The 27,379-nt window shown below is 35.5% G+C and overlaps 1 protein-coding gene across 3 annotated transcripts; it reads left to right on the forward strand.

The window, feature by feature from the left end:
* The first annotated feature begins 74 nt into the window (after positions 1-74).
* Positions 75-27,379, forward strand: LOC123701657 (zinc transporter 2-like). 3 transcript variants are annotated; one of them, XR_006752764.1, is made up of 10 exons: positions 75-409; positions 20,448-20,576; positions 20,925-21,087; positions 21,553-21,744; positions 22,305-22,491; positions 22,826-22,919; positions 23,041-23,165; positions 23,792-23,907; positions 24,559-24,763; positions 26,896-27,379. XR_006752764.1 is itself a non-coding variant. In XM_045649143.1 (10 exons), exons 1-9 carry the CDS (start codon positions 278-280, stop codon positions 24,705-24,707), a joined length of 1,287 nt encoding a protein of 428 aa, XP_045505099.1. In that variant the 5' UTR covers positions 75-277; the 3' UTR covers positions 24,708-24,731; positions 26,896-27,379. The 3 variants fall into 3 exon arrangements, 2 of the variants coding, with proteins under 2 accessions (XP_045505099.1, XP_045505100.1); XM_045649143.1 differs by having other exon boundaries at positions 24,559-24,731; XM_045649144.1 differs by lacking the exon at positions 75-409 and adding an exon at positions 3,956-4,240 and having other exon boundaries at positions 24,559-24,731.

Here is a 27,379-nt window from a genome sequence, read left to right on the forward strand (position 1 = left end):
ATGACAGCGTCAAGTTGACATACGTCAATTTATCGTTCACAAAATCAAATTGTCAAATGTCAGTCTCAAAATTGTTTGCGAAGAGGAGCATGTATTGATGCTCATTTGATATTGATTTCAATAATTATTTTTAAAATAAATTAATTCCCAATTTTCAAAGCAGCAATGTTGCTTAATAAGTGAATAGATTTTGTTATAGTGATCGTCGTAGTTTGTTGACCGAAAAGAAATGCGTTTCTTAGTATAAACAATAGGCAGTGCGTTACCAGGCGCCAGAATGTCTGATGAGCTCGAAGCTCGGATGTGGGACGAAGGTGGATCCAGATATGAGCAGAGGAACCATGGAGCGTACTATGAGTCTGCGTTTGCGTCTTCAGAGCATTTGGATAGAGCGCCCTTGCTTGCACAGGTAATTAATTATATTCGCACGATCTGACGCGATTTTTTGCGATAACTACATAATCCGTGGAATTTAGGTAGATATTAACATAGTTGGTTTGATGTTAGTATACATAATACAAGGGCTTTAGTCATGAATCATGATTGTGCCAAGCACACGTTTACTATGATAAAAAATAATAAAGAAAAATGCTAGACGAAATCACATCCCTTTAAAATTATGTGGTATCGCGATATAATTATAATAATTTATTTATATTACTATATATTGTATTATCTGCTAGGGTATTTTAAAACAAAATCAGTTGTTTTTTGCTCAAAACAAATGTGTGTGTAATAGAAAATTGGTAAATTCCAATAACAATATAATAATTAAACATTTAATTTTTTATTGTGTAGTTGATATTTAATATAATTATTATAATACACAGTAACTAGATTCTAGAAGTTACTTGGTCATTTTCTAGTTATCATTAAGTGGGTGATGCTGCAATATCTAATCAAAGTTTAATTTCCTTATTCAGCACATTTATGTTCTAACACACAACCTTATATTATATCAGAATTGTAATATAAATATAACATTTTTCAAATGCAAGGCTTGTTTTAAAATTATATTTTTGATAGCCAGTCATATTTGAACTATTTTGTCTATCATTTGTTTATTATGTGATTGTCAAACAATCTACTGAGCTTGGGGTTGGAATCTTATTTCTTATTTATATTCCACTAGCTTACCGCCCGCGGTTTTGCCCGCTTGGTCTAAAACCTAATAAATTACCTGTATACTAAAACCTTCCTCTTAAATCACTCTATCTATTAAAAAAACGCATCAAAATCCGTTGCGTAGTTTTAAAGATTTAAGCATACAAAGGGAAATAGGGACAGAGAAAGCGACTTTGTTTTATACTATGCAGTGATAATATAATATTACTCCATAATTCTTTAAATTTAAAGCAAACATGTAGTTGAGAAAAAAATTATAATTAGGTAGTTTGTGTAAAGGAACAATTGTTTCATAGTCAGTTACTAGCAAAAAAGTTGAGGATATCCTGTAGTTAATACTGATTAGATTGTTGATGTATAATTTGTACACTACAAACTATCATGTTATTATAAAAAAATATTATGTATTTAAGGGAATAGAAAGAAATTAGAGCAATAATGCATCATTATTAGTAAAAAATCAGAATAAATACATTAATTTTATCAATGTTAAACTTCGGAAAAGAGTATGCACTATAGAAAATATTAAATACTAAATCTCCAAGAAAACTATATATATTCTTTATTATGATATAGCACACTTTGGTAGGGTACAGTATAATAATATACTCAGCCATACCAGATAAAACTTATACAAAAAACGACGTGTGCCACTCGGGGACTGCCGCGGTAAAGCTATTGCATGCCTTCAAGCCACACCTCCGCCCGTCGAAGTGGGGAGCGTCAGGTTTTTCGTTACGGAATTTCTCGATTCGGTCCCCTCGCTCAAGGCCCGCAATAGAAGCTATGCAATAGCTTAAAAAAATGCAGATAAAAATTCTTTAATCCTGCAAGCTTCCTGTGTTATCTCCTACTATCACCATCCATACCACTGTCATGGCCTTTGATAGAATACTTTCCCCATGTCAACCATTAACATAACAACTTGAGCATATTTTACAAGCATTGCAAAAATATTATTAGATCCAACAAAGATAAGCAAAAATAATAATATAATAACAAAATAACTGATAACAACTCAGCATATTGTGATGTAAAATATAAATTAATTCCGTGTTCCTGTAAAATAAAAAAATGAAATCATAAAACTAAGTTAAACATTTCGTTTTGACTGGATTCTCATGAGCATTCATGGACCTGGTCAACTTTTGAGTGCTGTAACAGCATTTCACATATTTATTTATTTTTATTTATTTATAATCTTTATTGCATACAAAACAAATACAAATTTCACACACACAGACAGGACATTTGATGCAAAGGGCGGCTTTATTGCTTCAATATATTAAATGAAATAACTAAAAAAAAAACGACGTGTGGCACTCGGAGACTGCAGCTATTGCATAGCAATTAGCATGCCTTCAAGCCACACCTCCGAGCTCGTCGGAGTGGGGAGCGTGAGGTTTTTTCGTTACGGAATTTCTCGATTCGGTCCCCGCGCTCAAGGCCCGCGATAGAAGCTATGCAATAGCTTAAAAATATGTATATGTCGTGGTCATATCGTAGATTTGATCATTTCATGATATGAGTGGCCATTTCACGAAATGGTCGCATATCGTGAAATGGCCAACATAGTTTGATCAGATCGTTAAATCGTCAACGTTTCACGATTTGGTCATCCACATTTGGCCAGATCGTATAAAATATAAAGAGTCCATATAATATTAAAAAATTTCAGAATAACTATATTCTAAAAACTTGTTTAATGTCATTTAAGTTAGTGCCGCAGCAGCGGATCGCTTTTTAAAAAACAAACAATTATAATAATATAGTAGTAGTTTCTTAAATTATTTTATTTAAGTCGCATTTTTTCTAAAATACATATAAGATATCCACATTTTCGTTAGTACTCGTACCTCTTCGTCGTAAATTCTTTGCTATGACTTTCTTCATAATATTGTTATTAAACGAATTATGAAGTTTTTAACTTCGAATAATTTAATTTTCGCCAGCGGCCGCCATCTTATCACATAAACACAGAGCTTGCAGCGCCTCTACCAACGATTAATGTAACTATTTTACGATATGATCAAATAATTTTGGTCATTTCATGAAAAAACCGTGCGTTAATTGGCCATATCGTGAAACGATTTCTTATCATTGATCTGCCCAAACCACATCATGATGTGGCCAAACTAAATTGGCCATTTCACGATATGCGACCATTTCGTGAAATGGCCACTCATATCATGAAATGATCAAATCTACGATATGACCACGACATATATATAAAATTACCTCAATCAACCATTATTGAGACACAAAATGTATTTCTAAGTAAAGATTCCTTCGGCTTAGTCAGTCAGGTAAATACTCATATTAACTATCGTTTTCCGCAATCTATCAATTGCCAGCAACTTCACCTACAACTGCATTGAAAGAGAGAAATTAAAATAAAATAAAAATCGATCTTCTGGAACGCAAAGTTATCATCCCCAACAAACAGCATGCAGCTAGTTAATATTACTTTATTATATTTTTATGATTGATAGTGTTCCGTATAGTTTTTGGTGTGGAACATGTTTATCAGAACATTTATTTGACAACAATGCTCGTATATCATGCCAAGCTGTTTCCGGGAGCGCCCGAACGCATATCAAGTAGGTATCGAAAATTGAATAAAAAACTTATTTTGTACCTACGCGGGTCGAAGTTGTTCCAATGAAATATTCTTCAATGCGAAGTCAACTCATAAAATTTCAGTTATTCTAATTTCAATTTACTTAAGTTCAAGTTTAAACTATGAATGTCATTATAACTTTTTACTGTTACAATAAACTCGGGAACGCAGACGAAATATTATTAAAATACGTCGCAAAGAAAGTTCTTGCAAGTTTTGTTGGTATTTCTTAATCATAATATTAAAGTCGCAAAGAAAGTTCTAGCAAGTTTTGTTGTTATTTCTTAATCAAGACGATGTCAAGTGCGAACAATTGGTTAGTGAATGGTTCGCTTTATTGTGCGCCGGCATCACGTAGACGGTAGATTGTAAAATGTTGCATTCGCTGGCGCTGCAGTGTTGAATACAATTTTAATAAATTATTTTTTATAGTATTGTCTCGCTGGCATTGTAATAGTGGTTATCGATCCAACTGCGAAGATGAAATTGCTTAATGTAAGTTGTTTTATTGTATATCTATCTGAATGTTCAATATAACTTTTTAATTACAATGAAAACTGCAAATTACGTTCGGAATTATGGCTCTCAGCCATAACTCATCTCGATTTCAAGTTCACGTCTTGCTTACAAAGTTTTAATTAATCCTAAAAATAAATCAAACAGTCTTTATTGTAGCAATTTCGAATAGGTAATTTAATATTAATGTGTAATACCTACATAACATACATTGATCACGCGGGCATGCAGTTCATTATTCATTAATTATTATAATAATATCATTACCTCATCAACTGCAGCATATTATCATGAACATTTACTGTCCGAGTATTACCTACAGCTACGTAAACAAAATCTATGGTATTTATTTACCTAATCAGTTTGTTTAAGATAAACATGGGATAATTAGTTAATTTGATACCTAACCACAGAATACATAATAGTAGCTAAACGCTACAGAACGGACACTCTCCGCCTCCCGCCAAAATTAAACACTTACCTCACCCCGCACGATCAGACATGTTATGGTACCCATTTCCCCGCAAGGACGATACCAACGACGTCTTTAGACGAAACGCAACGAAGATTGACAACATTAATCAAATTGACTTAAAGCAATTTTATTATTTTGGATTTGTGATTATCGTTTTTCGTAGAAAATGGTTAGATATTGTGCTGTTTACGGATGTATTTCATCAGAAAAACGCGAATTTTTTTTTACGCTAGTCACAAATGTGTTCACGGAATACATAAGTTGTTTAAAGATAAAACGGATAAAAAAAATACTAAAACGTGTTTAGTGATTTATCATTAAATTGTTCTTCATGACCTTCATGATTATGATGTCATGAAGATTTATCGAAGGCGCCGATTGTTATTTATTTTTTTGTTTTAATTCTCACCTATTCGTCGTTATAGTTATTCTACTTGTACGTAAAAAAGAAGGTATTTACTATTAAACCAGTACAAAATATTCACTGGTAATAACAAGATCAGGAAGATATATTTACTCAAATCACTAAGAATTGGTATTTGGTGTTGAATCGTTTCCCATACATCTTATAAAATGATTTTTGATTAAGTTGAGCTGGGGTCAGTCGAATAGATTAAAAAGGATAGGAATAATAGGTTATACATCCTCAACCATCCCTAGGTAGCGTGTACTTGACAGTTTCCTAATTCGTTTCAAGATTAATGACGTCACGTTATAAAATAGACGAAAAAACACACGTATTTTTGATAAAGGATACATTTGATTGATAAAGGAAAAGATACGTGGTTTTGATAAGATAATTTATCAAAGTGGTACAGGTCTCGGGAAAGGTCAAATAGAAGAAATATGGAATGAATAATGAAAGTGTTTTCCTATTTTATTTTTAAATTATTCTCTCGTATTTTTAAGTTAATCTGGCATTACGTGGGTTATCCTATCCCAATTCGGCTAGTTATTTATAGCTACACTGTCTTGGAAAATGTGTTAATCGGTATCAAGTATGTACCTTCGAGACGAAAAGTAGTTTTCCGTAAATTTCTAATAACGTTCTATGTTTGTACCTTCGTTTATTCTGTTCTCAAGAATAGTTCATTCAAAAGAATTGTTATTAGGTAGCCGAAGAGAAATAATAATTGATTCAGTCATACATACACCTTATCGGCTATGAATAATAATCAACAAGCTTATTTAAGTGATTCGACATGATATGTGAAGCGTGCGATGGATATAAATGTTTAGTACTGATAATGCCGCTACTGTAATTCACAATACTATGTACGTAGATCTATGAAATTGTGAAAAGACTAGTTTGAGAAAAAACAATAGGTACTAACTTAAAAAAAAAGAATCTGTAACTACCTATGTATATGTAACAAGTTAAAACAAAAAATGTAAATTGGACCTTTTTTGTCATCATAATATAATACAGCGATCCGCCCGCGGTTTCGCCCGCGTTTTCAAAGAAAACCCCGCATAGTACCCGTTCCCGTATGATTTCTAGAATAAAACCTATGTGTTAATCCAAGTTACGCTCTGTATATGTGAGCCAAATTTTATTGTAATCGGTTCAGTAAGTAGTATTTGCGTGAAAGAGTAACACACCTACACAATACACATACATCTATCCTCACAAACTTTCGTATTTATAATATTAGTAGGACTCTCTTATTCATATTTTTCATTTGGTTCGTTTTTATCTGAGCATAAAAATATTAAAGCCTCCAGTATTTTTACTATATCGATTTTTAGTTGCCGAACCCGAAAAGTTCGTTTATTTTTAGCGAACTCTCAACTTTAAAGTTTCAATACATAAAAAATGTCGGCATTGTTTGTGCCGTTTAATTTCGGAAATTCCAAGCACACTCGATATGAATATGCTTTTAGTTTTCTGGTTCAATGAATCATGGAGTGTCGGCTTGTGAAATAAATTGTTGAATTCCCATTAAGAGAAAGTTGGACTTTTTTGTCACAAGAGAATTATGTAAGTACTTACAGGAAAATTGAGTAACATATTAATGGGCAAGATAATCAGAATTCAGAGATAACTATAAATCTACACACAGGACACATAGCTAGAGAGCTAGCGCAAAGCTACCTGTATGTATTTGACCAGACCTGGATTTTTGTGTGTTGATTCCCCTATACCTACTATACATGAGATGAGAAGTCGCTAAGCCCAGAGTGGTGGACGGGGCGGGCGCTCAGGTAAGACAGGTGGAAATTTTTGGCGAACTTTGAAACCATTTGACCACGTCTGCCATTTTGATATATGAAAATAGATTATTATTATTATCGGAAAATAACAATGGCAGACCATTATCACGTGGATAACATTCTGGCAGACACTTATGAAAGTGCTGAAAAAAATACAACTTTGAAAGTATTTGACCAGATCTGCCATTCATATATTTTATTTATTAGGGTCTTAAAAACTTATTTTCGAAACGGCAGAAATTTTCATTGCGTACAGACTTCAGCAGACAACAAGTCAGCTACTACATGGTCAGATGTATGGATATGTATTACGTTCCCTGACCTTACATCAATGATTTACTTTATTAATGTTTTTATGGTCATTTACATTTAATTTTGAAAACTATGGAATAAAATTTATAAATTTGACGTACATATTTCCTAGTTTAAGCAATGCCTTTGATGTCGCACGAGCCGCCGCGCCGCCAGTTACATGATAATATGCTAGGGTTGCAACAAATGGGAAATAAAACAATTGTGATTATTTCTATTATTATGTAATCATTTATTCATATGTACATTCAAAACTATTGCGATTATTGAATCTGATGTAAATTATTTTTTCATAAATGTATAATTACATAATATTATATTGCACTGTGAAATATTTACGTATCACTTTATTTTTGATGTTCTTAATTGTCTTTTGTAAAATTTAAGTGATGCATTCCCATTGGGATCAACAATCTGATAAGAAAAGAATGAGGACAACATATACATAGCTTTCCAATTCCAATTCTACAGATACAAAATATACAATCTATCTAAAACGATACAACGGACCACTCCCCGACTGAGCGTTCGCAATTTATGTTTCCTGCGTTCACTCGTCAAAATACTGAAACAACATAATTATTGTACAGTAGTTGGGCGTGAAAGTCAAAAAACAAATGAAAAGTGTTTTCCATAATATGATTATTTATTAAATTTACGCGATTAAGAATAATTTCAACGATAAAATTTAGTAACCGAGAATTTAGAGAAGAATTAAAGAAAATACCTGCCTAATCATTTTATCAAACTCTAAAAGAATTATGGTTATTTCGCATCACTCGGTTTATTAGTTTGGTAATAAATTATTATCAAAGGTACAACCCTAGCCATTGAGTCGAACGGTAGGCAACATAATATCGACTTTGTGCGGGTACATATGGTACATTTCTTCTTGCTATGAAGCGTAATTATTATTATTAAGATTTTTTAGTCTATTATAGCGTAGTAATTTTCACTTTTGCATGAAAGTGATACTGAAAACATCTGGAAATAACCGTTTGAGTGGGACACGAAAAGAGCCCTCTCAGATATAAACCCTAGACTATTTGAATGCTAGTAACTATATAAAATAAAAATGCTATAGGCTAGAGTGAGAATAATAGTGATATATAGGGAAAAAAAGATAGCTACAGAGATAGTACATGCATAGATCTGACCATGTAGTAGCTCTTAGTTTTTAACCGACTTCAAAAAAAAGGAGGAGGTTATCAATTCGGCCGGTATATTTTTTTTTTTTTTTTTTTTTTTTTTATGTATGTACACCGATTACTCCGAGGTTTCTGAACCGATTTACGTGATTCTTTTTTTGTTTGATGCGGGATGGTGTCGAATTGGTCCCATAAAAATTTTATTCGGATAGGCCCAGTAGTTTTTATTTTATGAGCATTTTTGTCTGTAGGTATTTGTAAATTTTGCAAGTGCAAGTTTGAAGTCGGTTGTTTTTAACGCAGTTATCACTTGTGTTGTCTGCTGAAGTCTGTACGCAATGAAAATGTCTGCCGTTTCGAAAATAAGTTTTTAAGACCCTAATAAATAAAATATATGAATGGCAGATCTGGTCAAATACTTTCAAAGTTGTATTTTTTTCAGCACTTTCATAAGTGTCTGCCAGAATGTTATCCGCGTGATAATGGTCTGCCATTGTTATTTTCCGATAATAATAATAATCTATTTTCATATATCAAAATGGCAGACGTGGTCAAATGGTTTCAAAGTTCGCCAAAAATTTCCACCTGTCTTACCTGAGCGCCCGCCCCGTCCACCACTCTGGGCTTAGCGACTTCTCATCTCATGTATAGTAGGTATAGGGGAATCAACACACAAAAATCCAGGTCTGGTCAAATACATACAGGTAGCTTTGCGCTAGCTCTCTAGCTAACATGGACCACTCTGATTAATCTATACTAATATTATAAAGCTGAAGATTTTGTTTGTTTGTTTGTTTAAACGCGCTAATCTCAGGAACTACTTGTCCGATTTGAAAAATTCTTTCAGTGTTAGATAATCCATTCATCGAGGAAAGCTATAGGCTATATTATATCATCACGCTAAGACCAACAGGAGCGGAGCCACGCGGGTGTAACCGCGGAGCGCAGCTATAGTAATTATTAATATGACCAAAGATAATATAGATTTTAATACTAAGTACTCAAGTCTCCAAGTTAACTCAAAGCTGTGCTTAAAGCCCCTTGTACATGTAAAGCATTGTAGTACAGTAAGGAGATTAGAGGAGCTATTCCTCTTTAGATACAATAGAACTACGTATACATTGCAGTATAAAGGTAAATTAATCAAGATAATGCATCCGGTGTGCACATTGCATTGTGCGAACCGTCTCCCTGTAGCTATGTGGAGGCAGGAACTGCACCTGCTGCCCGGGAATAATTCTGTAAAATATAAGATTTGAACACAACATTACGGCAATATTTTGAAAATAAATATGACGAGACGATTAAGAGTTTAAGAATATCTTATCACAATTTTGTATGAATGTGTTTAAACTTTTTAACGACCGGGACCTTCGCAGAAATCGATGGAAGATTACAGGTAAGTTAAATTAGAGGCCAACAACAAAAAAAAAATGAATGATTTAATTTTGAATTATTAAATACTAGCGGCGTTCTGCATTTTGACCCACGGACAAAAATCACAAGCAAAAATCGTTATCGTTTCCTGTGGAGCTTGTTTTGAGTCACATTATTTTCTTGGACAAGTATAATTAAGTAATGCTTCTTTCAACATACTATTAAGTCTACACTCCACATATAAAATACAATAGCGTTCATGACGGAACCATACGAACATGGCAGTGAAACACAAGTGCCTTTGAACTTGTACAGTTGCATCGTAATCGGCTTAGCGCGTCGCACGTAAGCGCGGTACGATCCCATAATCCCATATCGACGTGATCGCGTTTAATGTAAATGATATTGTTGTTTGTGTGTTGGTTTTCATTAAGAATGTGTTATAAATTTATATGAATATAGATTTTCGATATTAATACTAGTATCTTACGCCCGCGTGTTTAAAATAAATTTTCATGCCAATGATACGTTTCACTGTGGTTAAAAGTATCCTTTGTCACGGTCTAATCTTTTTTCTCTCCCCTTTCTAACCTCTAATGAGACTATCGTTAGCATGATAACATTGAGAGCCCTATAGATTCTGCATTATTCACCCACTAGCTGTGTCCCGCGATTTCACCCGCATTGCTCCTCTGCTGTTGCAGGTCTTAGCGTGATGATATAGGGTAAAAGCCGGATAGTTGCGCCAGTGGGATACTTGCCGCAGTTTCGAATACACTATGTTACGAACATTAGTGGCAATAACGCCTTACTATAATTGTAAATACCCTTCCTGCAGACCTTAGTGCCACGTCAATCGTTAGTGTAGACGCAAGCGTTTCATTCCTGCGAGCGAAATTGTTCCGCGGTAAAACTTCGATAGGCGTTGAAACTATATTGGTTAGTCATTTGTATTGAATATTTTTGTTACTAATTGTGATTTCAATATAGTTTATGTTTCTTTGCGTGCATTAGACTTTAAATTATACTGTTAATTACATTTTATTGCAAAATATTGTTGATTTATTTCGCAAATAAAAACGGCAAGTATCCGTATCAAAAAGGATAGTCGCCTTAGAAACTTGTGCGGATAGTTGCTCTCGGGGTGTGCGGATAGTTGCTCTCGGGGCAACTATCCGCAACTATAAATTCTTTCACTAGCAAAGGCAGATACTTTTTGTTTGTGTTGTTTTTACTCATTGTGGCTATAACTTAGCTTGAATAAAATAAGTATTCTAATTATAGGTCCATCTCATCCATGTAAAATTAAATAAATTGTTAACGATTTAGGTGAGCAAAATGCCTCACAAATATCAACGTAAAGCAGGCGTGGTACCACGCCACATAAGCTGGACAGATGAAAACTTAGGAAGAATATTTAATATGGATGAAACTGGGGTCCAACTCAATAATAAACCTAGTAAAGTATTAGCCAAGAAAGGTGCAAGAGCCGTTAATCAAGAATCCGACACAGATTATATTAAATTGACCAAAGGGTCTTCCTTTGGTCAATTACCTTTAAGAAAGAGAAGAATACAATATTACAGTTCTGACAGTGAAAATGAAGAAAATATATAGGTATGTAAGTCTGAAAGCATGCAAAGTAAAAGCCACTGAAGGACTACCAATAAAATCGACAAAATATACTGAAAAGATATTAGAAGTTAAAAATGCTAATTCAAAAATTAAAAATAAAAATGTTTCTGTTAATGATTATTGCGTAGAATGTTTTGAGAATTATAATTTTACTAAATCGAAATCAGATTAGATTCAATGTGAGATGTGTCAAATGTGGTTACATGAAACTTGTACAAAATTTGCATTCTGATGAGTGATGATTAATGCCAAAGTTGATTGCCAGATTTGATTATTCTTCTTCTATCTTTAAGATAAATATCAATAATTTTACTAATATATGATTATAACTAATTTAGATGCTATTTTTGTTATATTGTTATAGTTTTATAGCAAAAAAATGTATAATGTTGATTAGTTCTTAATTAAAAAGCAAAACAAATAATAAAGACTGATTAAGTGAATTGTTATAAATTTGTTTTTATTTAAAAAAATATTGTGAGGCGTCTATCCCCTCACGAGGCAAGTATCCTCTGAAGTATTATTTACGATAGGCAACTATCCGCTAGGTTAGGCAACTATCCTTCATTTGAGAGGTCAAATAAAACAGGATTTACTCAAAACCTTTAATAATTATGTTTAATAAAATAGGCTAATATGATGGTTCAAAGACCTATGTTTTGATATACATGTTGCATTATTCTTGTTAAGTACATAATTTTTCATAATATAGCTTTTTTGAAAAGTGGCGCAACTATCCGGCTTTTACCCTATAGCCTATGGCCTTCCTCGGTAAATGGGCTATTTAACACCGAAAGATTTTTTTAAATCGGACCAGTAGTTTCTGAGATTAGCGCGTTCAAACAAACAAACAAACTCTTCAGCTCTAAAATATTATTAGATTGAAATAAAGCAGCATGATTATAGAAAATGCTTCATTGAAATGTTAAAAGTACTCAACAAGGCTTGCGATATTAATGCCATAATCGTGGAACCACTTCATAAAGCGTTGCAATTAAAATAAGGGTTCTATAAATGCATTTTTCTAGCGATTAATTCGTTTATTTTTCGTGTAAAGTGTAGGGATAGAATGTTATATAGTTATTTTCTAGTGGCATACTTACTTGACATATTGCGGAATATTATTTAATCTGTAATTAAATGTAGATAATGCAAATTTGCGGCTTATTTGCTTCTGTATTAAGATGTTTCTATGCCAACATTGGTAACTAACTATTTGTCTTGTAACGAAAATTGTAGTAGATGACGTCAATTTATATAGAAATCATGTTTTTGCTAAGGTTATGCTCGAGCTCTACTTTGAGTAACTCTATTATGTTAATAAAAAAAGAACGTGTGTTCCGAACACAGGTGTCAGAAGTGAAACGTCTTTGACAAGATTAAAAGATATCAAAATCGTCATATTAAAACGATCGAATGCGATGAGTTGAATAACAACATTTCCAACTATTCATTCATTTTGCATCTTCTGACAAGTTGCCAAGTTTAGAAATCACTGCAATTGAATGGATATCGTTCCCTAAAGAGCTTTTACTGGAATGAAATGCATCCGAAATAGGTCAGCCCCCGTACTATGATGTCTTTAAGCAGTATTAATAACAGTATGGAAAAATAACAGCGCTATATAGGGTGTAATCGTTAAGTGTGCACAAGCGATTATTCCGTAACTATTGCAGATATCAAAAAACTTTAAACTGATTTCGAAAGTACTTAACCTAATGAGTAAAATGGCCATAATATAAAACGAGAAATATCCAAAAATATTACATGGGAGTGTTTAAAGACATTTTTTTTTATATTTCCCGTTTTATTTTTAAAAATTTATTACGGCCATCTTACTCAGTACTTTCGATATCAGTTTAAAGTTTTTTTTTATTTGTAATACTTATGGAAAAATCACCTTTGTACACTTAACGATTACACCTTGTATAGATCGTCTAGCGCCATCACACTTGAAAGAATACTGCTATAAACATCATGGTAACTTTGAAAAACATTTATCTAACTTCCGAAGTGAGATTGATATGAAGCTAAAGAAGACTGACAGAGCCATGAATAACTGAGCAAGTATTACCGGTCAATGTTGAGGTACGTTGCTATAGAAACGGTCGAGGAAAACATTTATCGTTAGCTGTTGACCTAGTAGTAGCTTATCCATACTAATATTACCTTATAAATGCGAAAGTAACTCTGTCTGTCTGTCTGTTACTCAATCACGCCTAAACTACTGAACCAATTTGCATGAAATTTGGTATGGAGATATTTTGATTCCCGAGAAAGGACATAGGCTACCTTTTATTGCGAAATATGTACCACGGGCGAAGCCGGGGCGGACCGCTAGTACTGCTATAAACATCATGGTAACTCTGAGAAGCATTTATCTAACTTCCAAAGTGAGATTGATTATGAAGCTCAAGAAGACTGACAGAGCCATGAATAACTGAGCAAGTATTACCGGTCAATGTTGAGGTATGTTGATATAGAAACCGTCGAGGAAAACATTTATCGTAAGCTGCTGACCTAGCAGTTCATTATAGCCTATAGAACTATGTAAATTAGGTAAATTAGGCTTCTATAAAGTAACAATGCTTACTACTTTTGTAAAATTTCACATGGACTAGTCTGCGATAAGCAGTCACATGATCTATGTAAAATGTACCGTCCGTAAAAAATAAAAAGAAATTGTTATATCTGTTGGGAAGTTCCTTGTAATAAGATCGGTTATCTATAAATTTATGTTGTATGAAGTTAAATATGTACATATAAAGATAATGAACTCATGTAAAGATGAAACAATTGAGTTCCTTTTATATTATTAAACGTAATTGTTAAACGAGAAATGCAGGCCAATGTTTATCGTTCATCCAACTATATCTTATCAGTTTATTAACCGTTAGTTTTCCCGTAATAAACAGTTAAAATAAATGAAATTCTCTTCTCTACGGAGCAGGTTTCATATTATTCTTCATTCAGGTGGGTCTGACAATGAGTGATGACTAAAAGTTTCATATCCGAAAAATGTTCCCGTATTTTTGCTGCACCATGAAAATTTATATTGGCATCACGTTTTATGAACAGCAGAGAATGCCACTTTTTTACAATATGTTTACAACAGTATCGCGGTATTTCTATGTAAAAATAGCACTGCAAATGCGTTGTTGAGATGTCATACGTTTTTGTGAAACAATGTGTATAGTTTGCAATTTTATTATTTATGCACATTTTATCGATGCAGGAAAATGTTGTGAGGAAACCGGCATATCTAAAATCAAGTTTAAGCATATGAGACATTTGATAAAGCGCTTTGCCAGTATGATACTATTTTGTATTAACTATTATTGTATGTGTAATATTATGATTATGAGCTGAATCCTTGTATAAGGCCTGAGTCCCTGGAATGAGAACATAATATATTGACCGATAATGGCCATTACCCTTATTTCTACTATAACAAATAGGCAATTTTGTAAAAGAAATGAAATAGAATTCAATTCACATAGTTAAATCGAGATGATATAAAATCACTAATCTCACGAAAGAGACCTCCGACTGCGGCATCCCATAAGGGCCCTACAATTTATTACATTCACTTATACCCCCGAAATTGTTATCTCTCAACGTAAATCGTGTTTGCAGATCCTCCTCAAATGGATTCATAAAAACAGCCACGAAGGTTGTTGGACGTAAAACGAGTCAGTATTACCTTATATTGCATACCATTTCTATTGATCTGTAGACTGTAGTGTGCACTATAGTTATGTAACCGTTCTGCCCACGGTTGTGTACAACGTCATAAATGTGCTATAAACTTTAATAGCTGAATATGAAACGGTCCAGTGGCCACGATCGGGTTCTGATTGGGATTTTTCTCATGTAATTGCCTGAATCTATTCAAGGATCTCGCTGTTTAAGAGGGTACTTACTAGTTCAGGATACATCGCCCATTTTTGAAAGTGACTACTATCAAGCTAATTTTCCGTTTGTAGCTTTATTTTGATGAGACGCCCAATAATTTCGTGTACGAAAGTCTCGATTGTGGTAGCTAACAGAGATAATAAGGATAAAAAATTTTGATTTGATGGTTCTCAAATATTTCTTACTAACTGAATTTTTTTTGTTCAATCTCAAGATAATTACCTAAATTATTCGAAAAAATATTTGTCCTACAAAATCTATGGTTGGTTCAAACTTCAAAGAGTCCCCCTTTCCAAAGTGTATCGATAACGAGGTCATCATAAATGATTACTAACAAGCTGATTTTTTTGTTTTCACTTAATTAATGTTTATATAATTCAACAGACATATTGTCCTACAAATTGCGTAATAAATATTTGAGAACCATCAAATCAAAAAATTTTATCCTTGTTATCTCTGTTAGCAAACACAATCGAGAGTTTCGTACACGAAATTATTCGGTGTCTCATCAAAATAAAGCTACAAACGGAAAATCAGCTTGATAGTAGTCACTTGCAAAAATGGGCGATGTATCCTGAACTATACATTCTTTGCCTGTATTTGCATGGAGAAAGGATCAATGTTTCATAGACATGCATATTACTACAGAACGTCTATAAAGAATCCTTCCTCTTGAATCACTCTATCTTTTAAAAAAATCACATCAAAATCCGTTGCGTAGTTTTAAAGATTTAAGCATACAAAGGGACATAGGGACAGAGAAACCGACTTTGTTTTATACTATGTAGTGATGTAAATCGATTTACTATTGCATGGGATATTAAATTATACGTTCTGCAAACGATTCGACAATTTGTCGTAAACTTTAAACATGTTGACTGTACCATTTTATGAAGCATTGCAATTTGTATTAATTACTCGTAACCATGTAATGTAGTGTGTTAAATTAAGTAAAATATGAGCATTGTTATAAAATCTTGGTGAGATTTTTTTCATCTCCGCTATTGTGGTATTTGTTAATTAACGTCAGATGCAACTTTAACCTTAAAAGCGTATTTCACAGAACTCTGTTAGAAGCTACAAATAAATGGTCTGCAATCTATTGTATTGCAGCTTCGCTTTTGCCGGCGCCGCAATGTCAATCACACGCAGGGGTAATCGAACGTACGCGATCAATTAGTGTAGGGGTTTTATGGCAATTCCAGAGCATTGTTTTGGATCCAATTTGTCGTGCTTGATGGGGAAAATACGTCCCGTGTGAGGAAGTTATTTGGGGAGAACACGCTGGTTTTTTTGGTTTGTTCGTCTATTTTTTTGGTCTTCTTCTATTGTAAATGAAGTGGGAATTCTGATCTTGCATTTATTTAGATATAGGAAATAATGTCTAACGATATTGGTATTGTAATTAAAATACTACATAGTACATATTATAATTTCAATAATTTCTTGATGTGGATTTCAGCTAAAGCTTATTTTTTTGATATTAAAAGAACAAAGAAGTTAGTTACCTACTTCATCCCATGGCCTACCAATTTTTTGTAGGCCATGGGAAAACTAATCATTGAAAATAATAATTTATAGGCGATATCTACCTACATAAAATTGTTTTAGATAAAATATGAAAAGCTTTACAGAATCATAACGGGAGCCAAAAATTACATGATTGATCTCGTCAAAGAGGAATGAAAATATTTTTATTATACAGTTTTACTTTTGCGCTCAAACAATTTTAATATTCTGAATCAAAGGCAAATCCACATGTTTGGGTCTAGCGGTGCCAAATTAGTTTGGCACAGTGTTTGTCTTTTCCAACAGACTTTATTTTATTGTTGCAAATATTATTTTATGAAAGTATACCAGTGAAATGAGAAATACTATTTTCAAATTTATAAAATAATTTTAATATTTTTTCAACAATCCACAGTACAGTTTTCTTTGAGTTAAATCCGAATAAATACGCGTAAAACAGAGGATTTCTTCCTGTAATATAATACCAACGAGTAATTTTTGCAGGAAATTCATCATAACTTAATTTACTCTCTTTGTCGATCATAATAAGATACCGTTACGACGGTAACGGCGCGGCTTATTCGAGCGGAAAAATTCGTTGTAACGACGCTATGGCCATTTCGCAATTTGCCACCCATTACCCGTTGTTTAGTGCTTACAAAGTGCTTATTACCAACCGTTTTATGATTTAGTTTGGTGAGGAAAAACACATAAAATTTTTAAGGGAAGTTGCTTATAGGTACTTTCAACGCAATATACTTACCTAGTTCAAGAGGAAACAATTTAGTTAATGAGGCAGTTTTGAAATGAAAAAAATCAGAACTTTCACTGATGAGATGAACTAAGGAAGCAGAACGAACCATTTTTTTTAATTCATAACATTCAGCTTAGTGTGGCATGGCATTAACAAGTCTATTTAAAAAATATCTGTAAATAAAGCCGAAAAGATAAAACGTGTTGATATTTTGTTATTTACTTATTTTATAAAATATGATAATAGAATCATAATCTTAATATATATAAATCTCGTGTCACAATGTTTGTCCTCAATGGACTCCTAAACCACTTAACCGATTATAATAAAATTCGCACACCATGTGCAGTTCGATCCAACTTGAGAGATAGGATAGTTTAAATCTCAAATCGTTTTAGAGAAAGCGGGCGAAGCCGCGGGAGGTAAGCTAGTAAAATATAAATAGTTTATGTAAGGTAAACGGTATAAAAAATACAAATACTACAAATGTTTTTGTTATCTTTATACTAACGTTTTATAATTAAATCACGCTATTTTGTTAAAAGTCTCAACCTAAATAGTAATTGTTTATATGAAAATTTACCATACACAACAACTGTAGCTAATTCTGTAAACAACATTGTTTATATTTTATAAGCAAACTCTTCCAAGAAAATAGCGAAGCTTTGACACAAATGGAAGTCTGTAAACAAGTTAGTATCACTTCATTGACCCGACTCCAACGTGTCACGTCTGAATACAAGGCTGTATTGATTTCTCTTTATCTCTTACATTACATTAAGCATTTTTGTGATATTTTATAAATTATCTAAACCAAGGGACACTTATTTAGATCATAAAATTTTATCATGCCTGTTGTTCATTCCTGTTAAACTTGGCATGGTAAATTGGCATAAGCTGAACAAGAAAATATATTTTTGATGGATGTCACTTGCAGGATGTGGTTACCACAGGCCGCAAACATCGACCCATGCTTAATGAAAGACCCTTTAAAATAGGGGACCTTTTTGTTAATCAATGTATTATCTGGTTGACAAAAATCGATATTGTGTATGCTATAGCATAAAACTTATATGATAATAATTGATACACTGATAAGCAAACAAATCTGTTATCTGAGGAGGAATCTGTCTGTAGGAGATAAATCTGAAAGATATAACTAATATCTACTATCGCTTCATATGCCAAACACATATTCAGCAACAGGTTCTATTGATTCCTTGAGTGTCGTGATCGGCATTTTAATTAGTAGGCTCCAACAGGGCTCACTCTCACTGCCTGACGGAGCATAAAGTCTGATAACTTGTTTGAACTCTGATTGGTTAAACGTGGGTTTATCCCATGTGAAATTATAATGTTTATCTTACAAGAGAACGGGACTTCTTTTGGCTATCTATTGCATTCGACTTCACGTCTAAACTTTTATATTCAGCTACCTAGTAAATTAAAATTTTCCAATGTTAATTGATAGACGTATATTCTTTTCTTCTCTCACGGCTCTTATCTATAGGTTTTAATTTTTTATTCATTCAATGCCTAACACGTGGATTGAAAATGTGTTTAGTTTTAATTAAGTTGGGAATGGCGAAACTACCTGAAATATACCCGTGAATAACTCGTCCGTGGTATTTCCCTCATGATGAAACCTTTTCTTTATCTATTTACAAAAAACAGTTAACAATGTTATTGATCTAAGTGTTAATGTAACCAAACAAATACTGACCTTGTGATGATGAAATGTTGACAAGCTTGGTATAATTTCCAAGTGATTATTTGTTATAATGTTTTCATTATACAACTAGGATAACGCCAAATATACAAAAAAGGTATCGAGGTTATTTTTAATGCAGTTGAGCTAAAAACAATAATTTTGTGTATTTGTTGTTGCTAAACATGGAATGAGATCATCCGATTTGGCAGTTTTAAAAAAAGTTTTGACCTTTCAGTTATATTGTGTTCATGCTAAAGTCTTAAATATAAATGTAGATACAAATTTAAATCGAGTTTTAGTCATAATTCTGGATAAATCTTATCTCGTCAAAGGCTAAATCATAACTTTGATCCAAAGTTAATTCTGCACGATCATATAATTTATCTTGATACAAACTAGAAAGTCATTTACTCGCGTAATCCTTTGAAATTCATTAAGTTTTGAAAGCATTTTATGGAAGATAGTCTCAGTTTATAATGTAAGAGAACTCTAAGCTTCCAGTGAAGTATATGTATGTTGGAATATTACTTTTATCAAGCGTTTATTTAGGACTATAATCTTTATAGCGTCTACTTGATGGCTTTTACTTTTAGAGTTAAAATAATACTTTTATGGACATTTTCCTGCGTAGTAAAATGTTATTTCTCTGTGTATAATTCTCACTTCTATGGCCCAATCCGATAACGTATACCTACGTTCTAAGAATTACTATACTATCACATATGCTAGTGATTTTATTCATTAAAACAATTATGGTTAGTTGTGCAAGAACATATACATTATTCACTGCCAGTCAGAAGAGATTTCAATCCAATTAAGAAAATATTTTTTTCGGCGTTTTGCCAAATAGATTTACAGTTAAAACCTGGATTAACGTACACGATACTTTTCTTCTTTCGTGTAACGTCGAAGTTTATTAGTGCCTTAAAAGCATAGGATAGTTTGGTATTTACATTAAAACGATTTAACGGTATGATCTTTGGGTCTAGACTAGTATGTATTGTATAGAAGGCAGGAGAAGATTGATATTTAAGCTACTTTTAGACACGTTAATATCTTTTTCCTTTCTTCTAATTCTTGTTTTTGCCACTAATAACAGCTGGTGGGTTATATTATTTTTCTATTTCCTTTTCCAGGACAGTTACACGGAGGTCACGGTGGCCGCACCAGCGGAGACGGAGGAGCATTGTCATTGGAAGCGGCCGGAGCCCCCCAGTGCTGTGCCGCAGCTGTTGACTGCTCTTGTGCTGTGTTTTGTGTTTATGGTAATTATGCTTGTGATTATGCCTAGTATGTGGATGTAGTAATTTGATACATTTATTTATGTGTAAAGGGTTTATGATGATGATTTTGTTTTTTTGTGGTCATTTTTTTAATTGAAGGAACTTCTTGCCAAGATGCTTCTTAGCTACAAGTTGAGGAAACAGAATCAACCATTTCAGAATATTGAAATTCGTAGAGATCTTTTTTTGATTATTTCACTTTTAGGTAAAAAGAACAAGAAAGTGGAAGAGGCTGAACTACAGAACCCACTTACCTGACTAAATATAGTTTTAATAGCATTTTCTTAAAGAAAAATTTTCAGGATTTCAAATATTTTATTCATCCTTCAGATATGCGAGCTAATCGGCGGGTATCTAGCCGGCAGCCTCTCGGTGATGAGCGACGCTGCGCACATGCTGAGCGACTGCGGCGGGTTCGCGCTCGCTCTGCTGGCCTTCCGCTGCGCGTCCAGACCGCCCACTGCACACATGTCGTATGGCTACCGGCGAGCTGGTGAGTGGTGCCGATAGTTTATCTACCAGAAACGACTTTTAAAAAGAGTGCTGAAAAGACTCTCAAAAAAGTCTCTCTTTTTTCTTCCAACAAAAAAAACTAGAAATAAGAAATTTTAATCGACGACAGATTTAGAATTTTATCCTTTTTATTAAAAAAAAAAATGGCACGAATCCCTACTATAATTTTTTAAATGCGAAAGTAACTCTGTCTGTCTGTCTGTTACGCTTTCCCGCTTAAACCTCTCAACCGATTTGATGAAATTTGGCACAGACAATCTTTAGACCCTGAGAAAGAAAAATGTGTGAAGAAATATGTACCACGGGCGAAGCCGGGGCGGACCGCTAGTAATCTTTATTTGTACAGGTATTTATGTATTTATAATCAAGTAATTAGCTGCAAGAAAACGATCGCTTTCGAGTTATTTTTAAATTACCTTCTTCACAATAACCCCTCTTATTTCAGAGGTACTCGGCGCAATGGCGTCCGTTCTGCTCATATGGGCGTTAACCGGCGTGTTCGTGTACGTGGCCGCGTTGCGCGTGCGCACCGGCGAGTACACGATCGAGCCGGACATGATGATGATCGTGTCTGGTTGTGGAGTCGCTTTCAATGTGCTCCTGGCCTTAGTACTGCATGGATGCGCTTCAGATATTGGTGAGTTTATTTAGAAATAGCAAATTGAAGAATACGATTTTGATCCTTAACGCGTTCTGTTAAAAAAAAAGTAAAAAATCCTTGTGCTCATGTACTTATAGAAAATCTGTTGTAAAGTAAACATTTGAACAGTAAAGTTACAATTCGAATTAATTAATTCAGACTTTGATTCAGAATATTACTATTTCGTATTTTTTAAGTACTACCAATAACTTTCAATATACTTAATATTACTAGTTCTAGCCATATTGCCTATATTCTAATCAAACATTGAGGTATTATAGAAAGGACATCACGAACATAATTTGTGCAACAAGTGCGGCGGCGCGGGGCGGCTAGTGAGTCATACACTTTGTAGATATTCTGCCTCTTACTTATAAATTAAAACCAATCAATGTAACAAAAAAAAATAGTTTGAGACGATTGACTCTAACTCGTGTTACAAATAGTGTAGTACCGATGTCCTCTCTAGTACGTAGTCCATAGTAACTCAATGTAATCAAATAACATGTAAACTACTAACCTTTCATAAATTATATTTATTTTAAATAATTTTCCAGCCCACCATCACTCACACGGCGGCGCAGCGTGTACGCACACGCACGCGCACGCACACACGCAAGGCTCGCCTAAACGGTTTCGTTTATTCGGACGGCGGGATAAACCTGCTAACGGTGTGGCCAATGGCGACTACAGTCTGAAGGATATGGCCGCCGCTGAGACCAGCGTGTTGGGGGGTGCGCAGAGGTTAGTAAAGTAAATATATATATAAGACAATTATAAAATTTTTAATCAGTCTATGCTTGAATTGATAAACGGTTTAGATATGAGAGGACAGGCTTAGTTTTAAATGTATCTGATTAAAGAATTAATATATTCCTACTTTATTTACATTTGATTAAAACAGATTAAGACATAGAAAATTTGATTTACATTAAATGTGAAAATAAGTTAGAAATGCGATAAAAATATGATTCTCACAAAATACAAGATAGTTTATTGTAAATTAGTCGAACAAACATCACAACATAATGAGGGTAGTTCTAAAATGAAAATGCTATTAATAATAATTTGTTTACAGAAATATAAACTTGCGAGCCGCTCTGATTCACGTTATCGGGGACTTGATTCAAAGTTGTGGAGTTCTTCTCGCCGCTATAATCATTAAGTTTTACGTAAGTCACACAGACTGCTTTATTTATTAATAATTAAATTTTCGCTCTAGCTCCCAGACGCTTCATAGACGTTTCTTTTTTTTTTGTTACATATTATCTTAATAAAAATTGTTTTCCACAGCCAGAAGCGAAAGTAATAGATCCGATATGCACATTCGTATTCAGCATACTGGTTCTGCTGACGTCAGCGCGCGTCGTTCGGGACGCGTTGGCCATGTTGATGCAAGCTGTGCCGCAGGACTTTAGGTACGGTTAATTATTTTTATAGGTATATGGACTTTTCTTCCAAGTTTTTACAGGGGAAGATGTGTGAAATTGTGTTCCTTATGATGTATTGGTTGGTAGAAGGGTAAACTTGGTCCTTCGAGCCGGATCTGACGGCGTGAAATATTAGTATCAAGCGGAATTAGTGATTTTAGTGTTGATGTTTTATGCTGAATGATTTTTTGTATAATGTGTTGTAATATTAACTTGTGGGCTAAAACTCACCTTTTTACATAAATTTTGTTTATACAATCAAATGTAAATTATAATTCTTATTACTATTTGATGTATCCATGCACATTAACGATTATGACCAATCTAACAACTCTCGATCGAGAATCAATTGTTTTCTGTAGCCTGATTACTTTTCTGTGGATTTGGCGTGCCCGAAAAAATATTTTTAGCACAGTTGGTTAATTTAGAATGCGAAAACATAAGAACTTTTTAGCACAGTCGGTTAATTTATAATGCGAAAACATTACTTTTTAGCACAGTGGTTTATATATAATGCGAAAACAAAACTACCTTTTAGCACAGTCGGTTATTTTTTATAATGCGAAAACATAACTCCCTTTTAGTACAGTCGGTTAAATGATATTGGTGCACAGGTACCGCGAGTGTGTGAGCGCGCTGTCGGCCGTGAGCGGCGTGCGGCACGTGCACTCGGTGCACGCGTGGGCGCTCTCCACGCACCACGTGGTACTCACCGCGCACGTGGCTATCGGTGAGTTATATTATGTTTATATTTTATTTTATTTGTTTAAGAACATAACAGTCATATATGATAATATAATATAACAAATTTCTAAAATTCATTACGACCACACAACATGTTCTATTATTAAAAAAAAGAAAAACTGCATATAAAAATGAAAACAAGCCTCACGCAAATGGACTAACTAATCTTAATCTTAAAATAATAAATAAAGCCCACATTTCATTACAAAACTTAGAATACTTTATAGTACGTAGTAGTTACGTTTATAGTCATTTTATAAGACCCTCTATGATTTTTTTACATATGCTACCTTTTTTTTAACCCACTCATTTTTATATATGTGATACATGGTGTATTTTTTTCGTATCTACACCGTACACTCGTGAAATGATTTTCTGGCATGATCATTATGATGATTAAAATATTACGTTGTTATCAATTTAAAAGAGTAACAGTCGAGTTTCTTGCCGGTTCTTTTTCTTGTAGAAATTGCTTTGTGATTTGTGAACCGGTCGTAAATTATTATTTTTTTCTCTATATTTTGATGATTCAAAAGCGCGTCTAAACGCAGTCCAGTTGAATATCTATTCATTCATCTGAATGTTTGAGTTTGATTAATTGAAAAATATTTTTTTATGTTTGTATTTGTGTGTGCAGATGAGCTGGCGGAGTGGGAGGCTGTGCTGTCCCGGTGCCAAGCGCTGGCGCGGGCGCAGTACGGCGTGGCCAGCGCGTGCTTCCAGGTGGAGCGGTACAGCGCCGAGATGTCCGCCTGCCGCAGCTGCGCGCACCTCGCCGCGCCCTGACACCTTTCCACGCTGTGCCGTTAGGTGACGCTCTCTGCTCCACGCTGTGCCGTTAGGTGACGCTCTCTGCTCCACGCTGTGCCGTTAGGTGACGCTCTCTGCTCCACGCTGTGCCGTTAGGTGACGCTCTCTGCTCCACGCTGTGCCGTTAGGTGACGCTCTATGCTCCACGCTGTGCCGTTAGGTGACGCTCTCTGCTCCACGCTGTGCCGTTAGGTGACGCTCTATGCTCCACGCTGTGCCGTTAGGTGACGCTCTCTGCTCCACGCTGTGCCGTTAGGTGACGCGCTATGCTCCACGCTGTGCCGTTAGGTGACGCTCTAGGCTCCACGCTGTGCCGTTAGGTGACGCTCTCTGCTCCACGCTGTGCCGTTAGGTGACGCTCTATGCTCCACGCTGTGCCGTTAGGTGACGCTCTCTGCTCCACGCTGTGCCGTTAGGTGACGCTCTCTGCTCCACGCTGTGCCGTTAGGTGACGCTCTATGCTCCACGCTGTGCCGTTAGGTGACGCTCTATGCTCCACGCTGTGCCGTTAGGTGACGCTCTCTGCTCCACGCTGTGCCGTTAGGTGACGCTCTCTGCTCCACGCTGTGCCGTTAGGTGACGCTCTCTGCTCCACGCTGTGCCGTTAGGTGACGCTCTCTGCTCCACGCTGTGCCGTTAGGTGACGCTCTCTGCTCCACGCTGTGCCGTTAGGTGACGCTCTCTGCTCCACGCTGTGCCGTTAGGTGACGCTCTCTGCTCCACGCTGTGCCGTTAGGTGACGCTCTCTGCTCCACGCTGTGCCGTTAGGTGACGCTCTCTGCTCCACGCTGTGCCGTTAGGTGACGCTCTATGCTCCACGCTGTGCCGTTAGGTGACGCTCTCTGCTCCACGCTGTGCCGTTAGGTGACGCTCTATGCTCCACGCTGTGCCGTTAGGTGACGCTCTCTGCTCCACGCTGTGCCGTTAGGTGACGCTCTATGCTCCACGCTGTGCCGTTAGGTGACGCTCTATGCTCCACGCTGTGCCGTTAGGTGACGCTCTCTGCTCCACGCTGTGCCGTTAGGTGACGCTCTATGCTCCACGCTGTGCCGTTAGGTGACGCTCTATGCTCCACGCTGTGCCGTTAGGTGACGCTCTCTGCTCCACGCTGTGCCGTTAGGTGACGCTCTATGCTCCACGCTGTGCCGTTAGGTGACGCTCTATGCTCCACGCTGTGCCGTTAGGTGACGCTCTCTGCTCCACGCTGTGCCGTTAGGTGACGCTCTCTGCTCCACGCTGTGCCGTTAGGTGACGCTCTCTGCTCCACGCTGTGCCGTTAGGTGACGCTCTCTGCTCCACGCTGTGCCGTTAGGTGACGCTCTCTGCTCCACGCTGTGCCGTTAGGTGACGCTCTCTGCTCCACGCTGTGCCGTTAGGTGACGCTCTCTGCTCCACGCTGTGCCGTTAGGTGACGCTCTCTGCTCCACGCTGTGCCGTTAGGTGACGCTCTCTGCTCCACGCTGTGCCGTTAGGTGACGCTCTCTGCTCCACGCTGTGCCGTTAGGTGACGCTCTCTGCTCCACGCTGTGCCGTTAGGTGACGCTCTCTGCTCCACGCTGTGCCGTTAGGTGACGCTCTCTGCTCCACGCTGTGCCGTTAGGTGACGCTCTCTGCTCCACGCTGTGCCGTTAGGTGACGCTCTCTGCTCCACGCTGTGCCGTTAGGTGACGCTCTCTGCTCCACGCTGTGCCGTTAGGTGACGCTCTCTGCTGGAACAGTATAGCTGGAGATGTCTTCCAGGTGGAGCGGTACAGTGACGTGCTACATCACCTGGATTGGGTCCAGGTGTAGTAGTTTTATACTACTGCCGTGATGTTCAACTGGATAACTTCCAGGTGGAAGAGTACAGTGTCGTGCCACATCACCTGGATTGTTTCCAGATGGAACGCTCGACGTATACGCAGTACGCACGTTTCATGCCAGCGAATACTATGACTAAAAAAAATTAGCCTAGCCTTTAATGAGAGAGACTGATTACTAATATACACTCAAAACTTATCCAAAATAAAACTCTGCCTACGCGTCTATTAGGCGTATACGGTATATTATGTCAAAAACCGTACCTCATACGTACATCATACTTCTATCCATCCGAAAATAATTCAATACCTAAAATCAAACAGGTTTGTTTAATATTAACATCAAATTTTAACTTGTATTTCAGATCCAAACTGACAAACAACAACACGGCACGGGCGAGGGACTCAATGTTGAAATACCAAACGTGACAAGTCTGTAACTATTGTAATAAAGTATTAGAAGTATTTGCCAAATTCCAAATGTTTATGTATATTTAGGTAAGAAAAGCAAAAAAGGAGTCAAATAAATATTATTAATAAGTTGTTACTTCTGATAAAAATTATATAGAAAATTAAGCATCGGAAAAAACATCGGAACAAATCCAGTCGTCAAAGTTACAGTTTAAAAATATTCAGTGTTAGGTAGTTATTGTTTATATAGAAATTACAATTTTTAATATATTTTTAAATAATCCAGTTGTGTCACAGTTTAAATGATCTCATTCTTGCTCATTATATTTGTTATACAGTTCAGCACAAAACTTGAATGTACTTAGTATTAATTTATTTTTATTTAGATAACTTATTTTCATACTAAACATTGTTCTATAGTTTTCGAATATATAAACA

This window comes from Colias croceus, chromosome 22 (assembly GCF_905220415.1).
Source record: "Colias croceus chromosome 22, ilColCroc2.1".
Taxonomy (NCBI): Eukaryota; Metazoa; Arthropoda; class Insecta; order Lepidoptera; family Pieridae; genus Colias; species Colias croceus.